At 32.5% G+C, this 15,866-nt stretch overlaps 1 protein-coding gene across 1 annotated transcript; it reads right to left on the bottom strand.

Moving 5' to 3' along the window:
- Window positions 1-301: 301 nt before the first annotated feature.
- Window positions 302-14,794, bottom strand: LOC133191510 (uncharacterized). Its single transcript, XM_061327261.1, has 2 exons — window positions 14,669-14,794; window positions 302-1,138 (listed from the first exon to the last, which is right to left on the bottom strand). Exons 1-2 carry the CDS (start codon window positions 14,781-14,783, stop codon window positions 420-422), a joined length of 834 nt encoding a protein of 277 aa, XP_061183245.1. The 5' UTR covers window positions 14,784-14,794; the 3' UTR covers window positions 302-419.
- Window positions 14,795-15,866: the final 1,072 nt, after the last annotated feature.

Genomic DNA, 15,866 nt, shown 5'->3' with positions numbered 1-15,866 from the left:
GTTTTACAGGAAACAATTTACACAAATCTAATTTGTTAATAAAATCTTCAATCTATTAGCTAAAATACTGAAAAATCTCAAAAGGATTCAGTCATACCTAAAAACGGGGATGCTGAGCATTTAAATTGAAAGAGAGAGAGAGAGTTTGATTGTTGTTTAACGTCCCTCTCGAGAATTTTTCACTCAAATGGAGAGAGAGAGAGGTGAAACATTACATCATTACTTGTAACGACTTATTATTTATTTCCGTAAAATTTCATGAAAGATGTAATAAAAAATAAAATGTTACTTGAATCCATTTCTTCAAATTTGTTTCATATAATAAATAATATACAAGTATCTGGACAGTTGTATAAAATATTACTATCTATATTTATTTGTATTTTTTATATTTTTTTTTTCACTATATATGTCAAAAATTATGCGTTGATAGCAATTCTATCTGAACATTCTACAAGAGAAATTGAGTCCGGGCAGAGTAAAGTCAAAATTTCGTCATCTAAAGCCATGTCATTATCCAAATTCGATAGTGTCCTTTTTCCAATATTTCGGAAGTCAACTCCAAGTCGTTTTCCAATATTTCGGAAATCTGCTGCATAGCGTCTTTTACCAATATTTCTAAAATCTGCCGCAAAACTTCGTTTTCCTATATCTCTAAAATCGCCGGCAAAACTTTTTTTTCCTATATTTCTAAAATCGGCGGCAAAACTTCTTTTACCAATATTACGGAAGTCTCCAGAGAGTCGTTTGCCGATATTCCTCCAGTCTGCACCATAATATCTTTTCCCAATGTTTCTGAAATCGGCAGCAATACTTCTACGACTGACGCTCTTGAAATCATCTGCAGCTCGTTTCTTTCCAATGTTTCGAAAATCACTTGCAGCCTTCTTAATCATGGCTTTATACAAACTATTCAGTCGATCCAGACGCCATTGTGGAACTTCTACAGCTATCTGGCCTGAAAACCTTTTCCCGCGTTTTCCAATATTACGTAGGTCTACCGGATCTTTCACAGCACGGTGCATAAGTTTAAATCTGCTTGAGAAATAAGACCGTATACACTGCAGCACATTAGGATGTCCTTTACATAACCGAACAGATCGTTTGTCTACTGGAATGTCATCGTTTATTTCATCAACTGAAAACAGAACCAAAGTTCATTAGAACAGAGATACAAAACATTTACAAAACAGCAGTAGTTCTGTGTTTACAATATTTTTTTTCTAGTCTGAGGAATTCCCTGGACATTGAGTGACTTGGCTTCTTTTGAAATTTCTTGATAATAGTTGTGTCTGAACAAAAGAAAAATATTAATGGCCGTCCATTTTTAGAATGTAAAGACACATCTGAAAACTTCATAACAAATTGGATGTGTTTCTATAGCCACAAATAGAATTGATAACCATATAAATGTGTCATTAATAGTTAGATCAAGATCACAAGGTTGTGTCGTATTTTCAGCTCATAATAAAGCAACCTGATCAATTCTTTAGACACTGGATTGAATACTTTGTCCATCGAAAGAGTTATTGACGGCACATGTATGTTAGAGCAAATCAAACCGTTAGTGTTCGATTAACAACTATCACGTGTCAATGTGATGGTTATATTATTTAGCTCCGTGAATTTTAGTGGTTTGATACTTCTTAGCCCTTCAAAGTTGAGTTAATTCCTTGTTTTGTCTAATTGAAGCTATGTTTTCCAGTGCAGTTCTGTTTACAAAGACATTAGTTTGCGTCACGGGGGTATGAAGACAGACCAAAGAAGCTGTGAACGATTGTAGCAGCAGTAAATTGCCCTCAAAACATTGTAAGAGATCATTATGTCAATACTGATCACAGTGTAACACAAAATGTTGGATTTATAGGCTTTCAACAGTGTTTTAGCGATTATATGTCATGCAGAAGAATCTTCTCAAAGGCAATATTAAAAATTATACAGTTTACATCGAATATTCATATACATTTTAATCATATCAGTGTAAAAGCATCTAGATATTAATATAAGGACAAATTTCCTACTTCTTTCAAAGCAATAAATTTAATTTCATATTTTGTGCAAGATCGTTACCATATTCGGTACAAATGTTCATGCAGGCATTTGTTTATGTAATTAATTTTTATCCCATAGAATAATTCTATCACAAGGTATCGTTACTCCGAATTACGTACGGTACCCTTTCCCCAAAATTGCAGTCATTTACACTTTCATAGAAAACGCACTGGCAATCTGTTTAGAACCATTCTCTATCTACGCAACCATATATGGCTTCATCGTCTTTATTTTCTTTTGTCTCTCTAAACAGCGTCGAAATCCTGCTTGCCTATTTGAAAATTCGTGAAAAACGAAGTATAATTATACTAATCTCTGGCGGAATGTGTTCTTGGATTTTTATTGGCTAAAATGTTCCTAAAATTACATCGGAAGAATATCGTAATTGTGTTTTTTAATGGAAAATAAAACGTGAACAAATTCGATTTATTCTTTGCAATATTTAAACATTGGAATTGAATTTTTAAACCCACCTACTTTTAAATTTTGCTCTTTCATACAACATAGTTTTTTTTTTTAAATTACAGAAACAAGTGCCTGTGTACAAATCCCTTGTTCTGAAATAAAGTAAAATCTTTAGTATGGATTGCAACTAAAAAAAAGTATGTTATAATTGTCATTGTGAATAAGTACATGTGTATATCAAATTTTATCATAAGAAGTAATATGTTCTCTGTATCCAGAACAAATCAATCAATCTATAATTATTGATTTTTTATGCCCCCGTATCGAAGTTCGGGGGTATATAGTTTTTGCCCTGTCCGTCCATCTGTCTGTCTGTCTGTTTGTCTAGATCTGTTTATCTGTTTGTCCGCAAAAACTTTAACATTGCCCATAACTTTTGATTGGTTGGAGCTATGGCTTTTATATTTCACATGTGTATTCCTTGTGACAAGACCTTTCTTTGGGTACCATCTTATTTGACCTTGACCTTGGAGTTTGACCCAGTTTTACAAAATTTTACCCAACATTAACCTTGACCATAACTTTTGAATAATTGGTGCTAGGGCTTTCATACTTCACATGTGTAATCCTTGTGACAAGACCTTCCTTTGGATACCAACAACTTTGACCCTTTTGACCTTGACCTACAAGTTTGACCTACTTTTGAAAAACTTTAACCTTGGCAATATCTTTTAAACGGTTGGTGCTAGGGCTTTCATATTTCACTTGTGTATTTCTTGTGAGAAGGCCTTTCCTTGAGCACCATTAATTTTGACCTTGATGTTTGACTTACTTTTGAAAATTTTTTAACCTTTTCCATATGTTTTCAATGGCTGCTGCTAGGGTTTTCATATTTCGCAGGTATATTTTTCTCGGGACAATACCTTACTTTAGATACCAACAAATTTGATTTGCATTTGAAAAAGTTTAACCTTTGCTATAAGTTAATTGCCATACGGGGCATCAGTTTTTCACAAACACATCTTGTTTTTTTTTTTTTTTTTTTTTTTTTTTTTTTTTTAGAGTTGTTCGTTTTAAAAGATACTATAAAATTATATCAAATACATATACGGACTCTCTCTTATATACCAGTTAAATATCTCAATCAGACCAATTTGTTCGATTCTTTGTGGAATGTCCCAAGGAATTTGCAATGATTTATAGCAGAACTGTATTTCTCTTGTTGCTACTGAAGATACGACCATTACCGCATCATAAATTTACGGTCAAGAGATGATGAATTTGCCCTCGTTACATATACATTATTCTCTGCTATTGATGGCGATTTATTTATTACATTCTCATTAAGAGTATTGACGAAAGTTTTTAATTGCTTTCCTTTCATTAACACAAAGCGAACTGGTCGCTGAATTGTACATTTAAATATTTAACCAATCCTAAATGAGTGATGCCTTTGGCTATGGCATAATGGAAATATTGCTCAGAATTTATCTAGTTTATATATAAGCAATGTTTTTTTTTCCTTTCTGAATATCTGGTGACTGTATTTTGATAAATTCTTTTAATTTTGCATTCAGTGGATAAAGAGGTATTTATATGAACTTGCATAGTTGAATTTTACAGCTATGAAAGAAATTATTCAGTAACTTCTTTGAGCAATTTCCCATTCCTGAAATTGATGAATATCCGAAAATAAAACAAAAAAAATCATTTTTATTTATGTACGATGATTCGGCATTCGTGTTTGTCAGCAGTTAACCTATTTAGTTAGGTTGATGTACACTGTGTCAGCCTCGGACTTTCCTCTCTCTCGTTTTGTGTCACTTTTGAACAAAGCGGTCCAATTTTATTCGTGTCCAAATTGCCATTATTGAACCGATAAACCCATTATTTATCAGTAATTTCGTGCACAATTAATTTCTCTCCTTGTTTTAATACTGTTGGAAAAAACGTTTTTTCTTTATTTTTAAATGAGGAGAAAAGGTGATTTTGCTAAATGCATTGCGAAACAATGGCAAAAGGAATTTAAACGCATTGCAACACACAACCCTTGACTGAGGTGATTTGTATTGAAAATAATTAGTACGTAGAATAAATAAGTCTAGTCGAGATAGTGACGGGTTTCCTATTTATCCCAATACAAAATTGCTACCTTTCGCAGATCAGAAGTACAGATAAATTTATTAAAATGAACTTGATTGACGATGTGTAGTTACCAGATGTCAGCCGCCGTTTACTACATCCGAATTGATGTAATGTGGAAAAACGAGGATAAATACTCGAACAAAGACGTTTTTGTAAATATTTCGTGAGGATACTCCCAAATGGTTATTAAATGTATTAACCATAATTTAAGTTTGTATTGGTAAGGTACACAATACAATTTGACATACTCATAATAAAAAGCGTCATGTCAAATAATTCAAGGTACGGGTGTGTCGTGTTCACATCGTAAGATACGCTCCAAAAATCAAACAATAAGTATTTTTTTTTTTTTTGGTCACAATTGAAACCTTAGTTTAATAAAGCAGAATTTGAAATTCCATTTTTTTTTCTCTTTGAATGCATATGAAACATGCATCAAAATCTAACGGAAGCTTGTTTTGTAAAGAATCGAATCTGTTTGTACAAATAACAGTATGTGCTTTGGAGGAATCCTTCAGATCTACTATTGTTTAGTATCATGAATGTTATTAACGTTTTTAGAAGGGCATCCAGCTGTACTAAGAATGTTATAAATGTGCTTTGATGTCCTAGAAAAAGAAGTCACTTTACCATGCAAACTACAAATAAGATAACGTCTATTCATTGTTTTTTGTAGGATGATCTCGGGCGTTTTCAATAGGGATGATTCTGCATGAATTAACGTCTGTTGAAAGAGTTGATGAATCGATGTCTTTAAATTTCGGAGGACGTTTTGTGGATTATACCAAAAATCTCTCAATCAAAATAATACGCCTTAATTATGCCATATAAAATGAGCATTGATTTTCTCATCAAAGAATTTTGGTATGGCCTGAATAAAGATAAGTACTGAACAAAACGCCTTGATCATACGGTTTGTTGACTTCAGATGCCTGGACATCATCGATATTGGGAGGAAATTCATTTCCTTCAGCCCATCATCTGTTTTAAAGAGTCTTTGTTGGATGCATTTATGAAATTTTAGGGAACTACGCCTACAAACAAATAGAACATTTCAGATTCCGGATGTATTTCATCCTTGTAATGACGGTATTGCTTCTCTTAAACTGTTATAAAACATATATAGTTGTCTTTCATAAAGTCATCTACAGCAATCATGGCAGTTAAATAATCCACGCTCCATAGATTTCTGCACCGTACCATTGAGTGCCTAAGAGACCATTTATAATGAAAATCATTAAGTAATAGCCATCCTTACATATCTTTATATGCAAACGAAATATGATTTGCAGTAAGGCTGGCCATGGAGTGATAAGTGCAATAAATGGAATTCAGACAATGCCTTATTCTCGTAGGTCCAATTCATTAACAATGATCACCTTATAAGAGAATGCCGCCAGGAAAAAAGATAGAAGGAAAAATTAATAAGAATAAATTTGGGGACTAGTCCCATTTTAGAATCTTGTTATGTTGAAACATTTGGAGTTAACAGATATTACTTTAGATGCAATGCTTTGTTGTCAAGCTCCTAAGTGATTGCTTTAATATGAATGGCCATAACGTTAGAATGATCTGATTTTAATAATCATAAAAATGCTGAAAATCATGGTAATGCCTTTTTGTCAAGACGTAATATTTTTAGTTTTCGAAAATGTTGATCATGTTTATTATCTCCTTAGTAAGTAATTGACCAAATAAAATCTGCTAAATTAAATCATTAAATCATTCTCATCAGGACGTTTAAATTTGAAACCAATTATATATGACGCAATTTGAAAACACGTGCTTCATACAACTGAAATAAAAGAAAATGCAAATCAGTTCAAAGTCACATCATCTCTATCACAATTTCATGCTAAATATGAAGATCAAGTTTCACGTAAAATTCCACTGACGACCAAATTTATAGGGATTTCTGCACTTTTGTATTCTCGTAAGTGCGTTATTTCCACTGGCTAAAGCAATATAGCATCAAATAATTGTATCTGCTCAAAGTTTTCTAAAGTCGACTTAATGATATGTTTTAATTTTTGAGATACACATTGGGGAGCAAAAGTTAAGTAACAGCATTACCAGGAATATTCTAAACAATGATTAACATATAATTTTTTACTCCTTTGAAAGACTTCAATTCATTTAACCTAGATGCGTCTCTGAAGCAACTCAATCACAGATCATTTCAGTACTTTCAGGTATAGCCAAATTGGAGGCGTACAAGTCAAGGACAATGCCCCGCTCTATGAAAAGATATTTCTCAATTCTAAAAGTTCATAGAAAATTCATGTTTTTCAAAAATTTGGTAATCAATATTATTGAATTATTACTTGAAAATCTTTTTTTCAGTTTTGTTTTTAAGTATGTGAAAAGAAAAAAAAGAGCCTCATGCATTATTTTTATTCGAACTCAGTCCAAAAGTGGAGGTGGTTGAAAACGCCTTAACCATTAGACTACGCAATCATCTTGTATCTTAAATGTCAGTGTGATTTAGATAGATGAGATTATTGAAGCGTATAGTTTTTTCAGAATTTTTAATTTATATATGAAATTGGGTTCAGACTCCATTTATTTGAAACATAAAATAAATTTTACATTCATATTTCCATTATCTAGAAGTTTATATAGAAGAGGAGAGACTTGACCCATTCATACTCAAAAATCATTTTCAATGGCTCTGATAGACCCATTTTCCACTACATATGCTTAAACATTCAGCTTAAAAACATATTGTCAATCAATAAGTTATCCAGCAAAATAAATGAATCAAATGTGTTAAAGATGACATTATTGATAATGTTTTTTTTTAAATAAAACTTTTCCGCGAACTTTAAAAATTGAAATACATCGCCGTAGAGTGGGGAATTGTCCTCACCATGTACGCCCCCATTCTTTATTAATTTTCTAAAGGATTTTAAGATAATCAGGACCTTGATTCCATAGAGGACGACAATGGGGAAAAATGGAAAGTATACTTGTACTTCATCTTCGTGTTCAATTGCTTTTTTAAAGAAATTAAAGAAAGTCTAAAATTGTAGGTATACCAGAAATCAATACAATAAGTGTAGTATTCCAGAAAACAAGAATGAAAAAAAGTCGGACTCTGTTCGAGAAATGGAATGAAAATTACTTCATACATGTACATGTAGGGTTTTTTTTTCCGTTTTTCATATAATATCCAATCAGAGTAAAGTAACTTCACGTAACATTCTTTAAGAGAAAAAATGTAAAATAACAATCAAAAAATCCAATTCTTTTTTTAAATTAAGGTTTATATCTCAATATTTATATCCCTGACACAAGTTAGAAGAATAAAAACCATAATTTCTTTTGTATATATATTTTAGAAAGTCTTTTAGGATGTAGCGATATTTTCCTATCTCCAGTATCAGCACCGGCCATAAGTACATGTACCCTTCGCAATCGTTAGACCGAATTGCACACTTGGAATTCATGGCCAACTAAAGTTAATGTATTTCTTACGTTGTCTTAGTGTTTGCATTTTATTTCATTTTTACGTGCATTTGTGTTTGTTTGTGATGCACTGTCCTGTGCAGTTGATGTTACTTTTTCTCATGACACGGTATTGTTGTATATATTTGATAATTTTCAAAGTAACACAGTTGAGATCTGTACAGCAAAATAATTCGTACCGTGAAGAAATCTGAGGTTTGTATAGGGGCTAGAGAAAAAACGAAGAGAAATATGGCGGACAAGAATATATCTTCGTTTTGCTAGTCGTGTTTCAGTTTTAACTTACAACGTCAGTCTTTCATTTAATACAAAGGGCAATTTGCCTGCTGTCTTTAGTTTTGAGGACTGATATCACATGAAGATCGAAGCTTGAAAACATTCAGATCATTCCCTTTATCAATGACGCAATAAGAAATGAAAACATATTGAGTGAAAGACAAACATTAGAACAAGTATTCATTTGTAGAGAATGATTGGGAAACCTAATACTCAGAAATCGCAATTCATTTTCAGGCTTGTAATGAAATAAATGTACAGAGCAGTCAACAACCTATCGAACGAATTAACTTTCCCTAAACGGTAATATATATATATATATATATATATATATATATATATATATATATATATATATATATATATATATATATATATATATATATATATATATATATATATATTGTACATGTATATATATTACCGGACACTGTGATATTTCTTTTCATTTTTGGGTTTGTTCGTGAAACGGTATGCATGTTTGTATTTCAGATGTAAATACAATGCGAAAAAAGCTTGTTTTTTCATACATGTAAAATTTTAGAATAATTTTACAGGAAAGGTAGCAGTGCATAGCAAACAAGTGGGCATGCTAAATGGTTACAGAAAGCCGGATGCAACCGTGATCGGCCGCTGTGGATGACCAAAATAAATATAAATGCATTCTCTGAGAAGCAATCTTGCAGTAAAAACAAGAACAGTACATTTTTTTCAAGTGGATACCCATCATAAACATTCATCCTACTTTTAACTGATATTCGCCACCTCATGACACGTTTCATTGAAGATGAAAAGTAATAAAAATTAATACTTCGCTGTGAGGTCACATCCTTTTTTAATGTCACTAGCGATTTTTCTTAAGGGAAAGTGTGCACCGATTAATGAAGCTGGATCTAGCAAATGTAACATTTGCGCACAAATGACGCCAGTGACTACTTCGTTTTGTATGCACTGATAGCTTTATGTAAAATTTTACATAATACTGAGGCACTTCCTTTCAGTGAATTCAAAATGCAAACGTGTAATGTTTTCCATGGTGTAAAAATTGCGTGTTGTCAATGTGCGCAAGAATTTTATTTGTTTTCGAAAAGAAAGTATGCCCTTTCTACGAGAAAAAGTTAACTTGTTCATTGGTGTTTCGAGTAAACTTATAGTTTATTCCATTAAAAGAAAACCATCTTGGTCACCTTTATGTTTTATCCGCCATAATTGATGTTTACAAGGAAATGAGATAGCCAGGGAAATCTAGGACCTGGAACACGGCAAAATATTTTTCAGACAAGGTGCAGATTTTACTGAGGTCGAAATAACTCTGTATTTATAAATTAGTCTGATGGATTGATATGTCAGCATCATGTATGTCTTCTTATAACATAATTATGAACAAGTGTTAATCATGTGAACTTTTGGTAGTATGGTAAGCACGTTACGTTCGGACTAAATAATATTTGTTTGAGTTTTTAAGCGTTACAGATATGTTCATAATTATATATAGAATTTATTTTATTTATAGAAATGTCAAATATTCAATTTAAATACTTTTACATGAGATGTATAGAGATAACAAACAATATTCAAGTCCATTAAACAGTACAAATTTTGGATCAGAGCAAACACGGACCTCTAAAACATCAGAGGTGGGATCAGGTGCCATGGAGGAGTGAGCATCCCCTGCCGACCGGTCACACTCGCCGTATGCTCCTTGTCATGATCGGGAAATAACGAAAAAAAAACCGACAAATTCAGTGTGTAAATAATGGCCTAACAATTAGTATGAAAAACGTCTGTCAACATTTCACTTAATGATAAATTGTATTTGCTGACAAGGTCATTGTATCGACCATAGAACTTACGAAATGACTACTTTAAACGGGACTGCTGATATTCTTGTTTCATCAACTTGTTTGTCAATTACCTACCTCGTTTTAGAAATTGTTCATACGCAGAGCATGCTATTGGTATATCAATTCAACAAACGTACATTTTTTCCCCGATGGTTAATATATTTATCAGAAATGGGGAAAATGCGATGAACTATTACGGAATTGAATCCCGAGCGCTCAAAGTTCTAGATAATTGCTTTCAGCGATCAGATCACTGGTAAACAAATTTACATGTACTTCAACGCCATATTCATCCATCCATAAATGTCTCCATTTCCGAGGACACCAACTCATGCATGCCATGTCATCGCCTACCCCCCCCCCCCCCCAGCCACCCACCCACCCACCCACAGCGATATGACACTACCAAGTAACAGGAGGACAAATGGAAAAAAAATGCAACAAAAAATTACCATACAGGCATTGTAAAAATGCAACATACCCGTGAACACAAAAGCATTTTAACCCTGGCTCCTTGAGCTCTAGACATGACCTAACTCAACTATCAAGTCACCAGCAAAGAATCTGCCTGACCGCCATGATTATATCTTCAAGTATGTTTTTATATACAATGCAGTTTTGTCTGTATGTTACAAAAAACACTTACGAAGAAACATCCCACTGAGGACTTAGCTGATTCCGAAAATATTTAAGGAATAAATTTAATAGCTATCCTATCCAAGTTATACTGTATAACCTGGGTTGGGGCAGTTTACGCTTTATAAACCGCGAATTAAGCGGTTTATAAAAAAGCGTAAACTATTCCAACCCAGGTTATACCACTATAACTTGGATAGCTATTAAATTCATTCTTTATAACTTAATTTCCATCATTAAGTGTAGAAAAATGCCTTCAAATTGTACATATTTTAAATGTGACGTCAAGTGGATTGATACGTTTTTGACGTAAGTCATTGTGACGTAGGCAACACAGGTCATACGATATAAACTAACTTTTTTATCCAATTAAATGACGCGTTACAACCAAAATCAAACTATAACCAATTTAAACTGTGCACAACATAAAGACGAGATAATACTTGCAAAGCTTGAATGTATGGATATAGTTTAATTAACAGTGAATCTCAAATAGAGATGATTAGAGGGAAGAGTTATCTTTTACAGAAAACATGACATATTGTCGAGTAAGCATATATTTTCGAGAGGGGGGGGGGGGGATTGGTACAATCCTGTGCAAAGGACATATAAATAGGATATCTTCTAGACATTTTAAATAATGATAGTGCGTCGTCTCTGGAAAGTGCGAGAACATACACTGCATGGATCATTTTCCTAGCGACACTAATTTTTCCGTAGCAGTAAATGTGTTATTAGATATGGGAGACAGACCCTACAGTGTATGAAATAAAGTAAAACCATTTCGTCGACATAAAGATTATATTAGACTCCAAGACGCGCACAGCAAGATATCTGAGTGTACGTGGGGATGTTTTTATTCTTGTCTTGCATGATTTCCTTGCATTCTGGTATCTACTTTCCTGGTGGTTATTTGTTTTATCGGATAAGTATTATGAAATAAAACGTAGGGTTCTTTTTTACATTATAACAGGTAAATGTAATCTTACCGACTTTTGAGATCTTATTTTTAAAGTGACTTATCCACTCTATTCTTAAATAACATTTAATTTCTACGTTTTGTGTTGTACTTTGATAAAGTTAGCTATAATTTCGAGTAGAACAAAGATTAAACTCAAGCTACAAATCTTTACAAGTCAAGTATACAAAGACTTCAAGACACTGTAGCACTGATCAGTCACATATATGTAATTTATCAGTAACGCACTTACTTCAATGCTGATGGGTGATTGTGAAGGAGATAATTAAGAAACCACATTAATAAAATTGGCCTATGTTTATGTCACTCGATCTGACCATTTAAATTTCATTTAAATATTTAATATTAAACACATACTCATCTGCTGACAACCATCCCAGGGAGAAAATTATCTCCGAGTAGAACGTAATTCTGAGTACCCGCTATTTAGAGTACTCTTTAGAGTATTCTTGTTCTATAATAGGTGACTGCTCTATTAACTATTCTATAGTTAAGAGCCTAAAAGTTCAAAGAATGGAGTGTGATCACACAACTGAAAAAAGAACAGACAAGAAAATCGGATGTTTTATGCGGAAGTTAACAATGATAGACCTCAATCCTTATGTAAAGATAGCAACCGCTGTTGCGCGAAGGCTCTTTTTAGTACATACAGACATTAGATATTTTATTTCTTTCTGATTTCATTTATGAACATTTGAAAGTTACGAAGTCATGATTTGGTAGTGTGAATAATGGTCTATCCCAACCCCCACCCCATAAAAAATTGGACAAAAAATAACAGAATTACCTTTTACTTTTTTGTTCGAAACATATGGCCACTTTAAAATACAAAATGGAAAACAACAAATGTTTTTACTTTTCAAGGAGTATCAAAATTGCTTTTGAATGGTACTTACGTTGCTATTCGTATGGCAAATACATGTAGCTACATGTAAGAGCCAAGAAGTTCAAAGAAATCAATGGACAAAATGAAGTATGATCTCACAAAAAGAGCAGACAAGAAAATTGGATGTGAAGTTAACAGTGATAAATCAAAATCACATTGAATTGGAAGACGTCGTTATATGACGTCATCAAAAGATTTTTTTCGATATACACGATTTCCCTGCAAATTGAAATTTGCCCCTAAACTGATATAGTATAACTTGACAGTGTTTTACGCAGTTATTCTGATTTCCCCTTATATGGATTCATTATAGGCTAATTTTTGACATGGGATATAGATGTTATTAATGTAATGAAACTTGTTAAATAACGGGAGTTATATTCAAGTTTCCTCTCAATCATAATGCTAACACCTTCTCTTTAGGAAGTCAATGTTTGCCTGGCTAGGGAGAATGTAAATACATTGGCAATCTACAACACCATTTCCTTGGGGACATTTACATGACCAGTAATACGCCAAACGAGCGTTCAGCTTCTACACTTAATGTTGCCAGAAAGTGAGTAACAGTTTCTAAATTTTTACCAAATTCCTTTTTCAAAATGATCGAAAAGAAATTACAATTTAAAAAAAAAGTAATTTAAAATGGGATTTTTCAACAATAAACACCTAATTGATTCTTTCAGATCTTTTTTTTTTAATTTACAATTTTTTTTTATCATGAACTTAAAACAAGCTTCACTGTTATAACAAAACTTAATATCTTAATTAAGTACCTATTTACTTTGAAATGTTATACAGCCTAAGGATTTCTTATAGCTCAGAGATTTAATATACCATATTATTATTGTTTAATTATCATTCCAGTGTATGTCGTTGTGAATATATATTTGGTTTAGGAAAACTTCTGAGGCGTGTAGTAAGTTCCAATACACGCACAATTTGACAATCACAGTAGAAAAATTGCAAAATATAATATTTTGATATCGATATACCCGAAGGCCAATATGTCATTGGCAAAAAGTCATTTCTACTCTCTACAGTAAAAACATGTTAAGGCAATTTAATTTAAAAGAATTCTTTCTGAATTCCACCCTATGTTTAAACTTACAACGTACTTTAAGTGATAAGGTACTTTCATCAGGGACAAACTGCAAGCTTAAATGTCAATTTCTTTTTGTAATTTTAATGTTGCAACTTTTATTTTTCACTTTTTTATATTTTGAAGATGTATAGCATTTCACAATTGCTTTCCAATAGAAAAAAAAAACTTTTAATTACTTTGTTTTTAAATTAAGTAATACACGTACATATAGCAAAACTTTAAATGTTAAATTTAGATAAATAAATAAATAATAGAGTTCTAAATCTAGCTGGATATTATCAAATGATTAATTTTGATTTCACATTTGCCTGAAGACAAAATCTTTTCAAAGACAGTCCCTGAAAAAGGTTTGCTTTTTTTTTAATTAAGAAGGTTTCAAGAAAAACGGGGAAATACGCGTTAAGATTGAAGAAATATCTTTAAGTCTGTGTTACAGATGTAGAAAAGGACATCATATCTGTCTGTAGAAATTTTGTCGGCAACAATTAATACTTGAACTACTTGTACAACTTCATAGATTGATAATCTTAAGTCCAAAAATATAGGGGGATAAAAACGATATCTATCTTGAATTTTTAAAAATAAAAAATAAAAAAGTGAGTTGTTATACCAATAATATACAGTAGTACAAATGTTCTACCCATAGACTTGAATTATATCAGATATGTAAATTTAGTGGTGTTTGATTATGCAAACTTGAGGTTTAAATTTATGAAAATAAAGCAAAAAAATAAATTAATTAAAAAAATAAAATATATAACTTTCATTAATGCTTAGTGAGAAGCAAAATTGCATCAAAATCTGTTAAATGCAAATAAATGAAGAAGTAGGAATCCATTATAAATTACTTTTTCATTTAAAAAAAAACTACTCACTTGTGTTATCTTGCAAGCTTGTGACCGGGTCAATGGGAACAGGGGTGCACACGGTACAAAAATTACAAACACAAACACACAGAAGCCACACGTTCACAATGCACACATAAGACATGGTTCCTACTGTTCTAATGTTTCAATCTTTCATTTCATATTTATTCACACATTTCAGGTAGGCGTTAAGCACATCGAATCCCATCCACCCCGCGAACGATGGTACTTGCTATAAACCAATGAAATACCTGGAATTAGACATTCAATTACTATATGTCGATATCTGTTTGGCAGAATACTTTGTTTTCATGACCCTTGATGAGAAGTCGATATCAAGGCGCGGTGATCCACAACAAAATCTATGGGGTGTTCCAAAGGAATGGTTGACTTGTAGAGATTTAATTCTTAAACCGTGACAGATTATAGATCAAAGCAAAAGTGCTACAAGAGTCACCCACTAATTTCTCGATACTGCTATATTTAATGGCATTGCTGCGTATGGTATTGTTACCGGAATATTTCCGAAAATGAAGGTCACTGTTTAATTCTACAAATTTGACATTCACTGAAGATCTTTAGATGTGACGTTCCAAGTTCAGTGCAAGGCGTTTGACAATGCGATTTGTATCATAATTGCAGTTGGTAGTAATGAAGAGGGTCAGTCCTAGGGGGAGAAATTTGCGCTATTACATCAGAATCGGAGACAATACCGTAGTAATTATAATAACGAAATTCGATACATATTGAGGTTTTGTATTACAATTGTATGGTAATGGAGTTCTTTGCATGTAGTGAAGTGTAGGAATATTTTAATCAGTTCTAGAGGTTGCGCGAATCATTAACTGCGTGTACGTATTTTTAAACTACTTTTGAACATTAATTTGCAGATATGGAATCGAAAGTTTAAAGTGTTTTATAATTCAACAGTCGTAATCTGTAAAATCAGCATTGAAAACCCCTACCTTGTTTCTAAAAGTACAAGACTTAGAAATGAAACATTTAAGCACATTTTCTTCCAGTATTGTATATCGATGAAATGTTGATATTATGGCAACACTATAGCATATGCGATATAAAATGTGTTTTATCATATAGGATAAATCTGATGATGACGTCAGACAGCTTTAGCTTTTTTACCAATTTAAACTGTGCATTGTGAAAGCGGTTCATGGTAGCATTTGTAACTGCAATGGAGGTCACTACC

The sequence above is a fragment of the Saccostrea echinata genome, unplaced genomic scaffold (genome assembly GCF_033153115.1).
Source record: "Saccostrea echinata isolate AGI-Se365-2 ecotype Australia unplaced genomic scaffold, CSIRO_AGI_Sech_v1 ptg000023l, whole genome shotgun sequence".
NCBI classification, from domain to species: Eukaryota; Metazoa; Mollusca; class Bivalvia; order Ostreida; family Ostreidae; genus Saccostrea; species Saccostrea echinata.
Note: the sequence above shows the minus strand (reverse complement) of the source record. Positions and strands in the feature narration are given on the sequence as shown.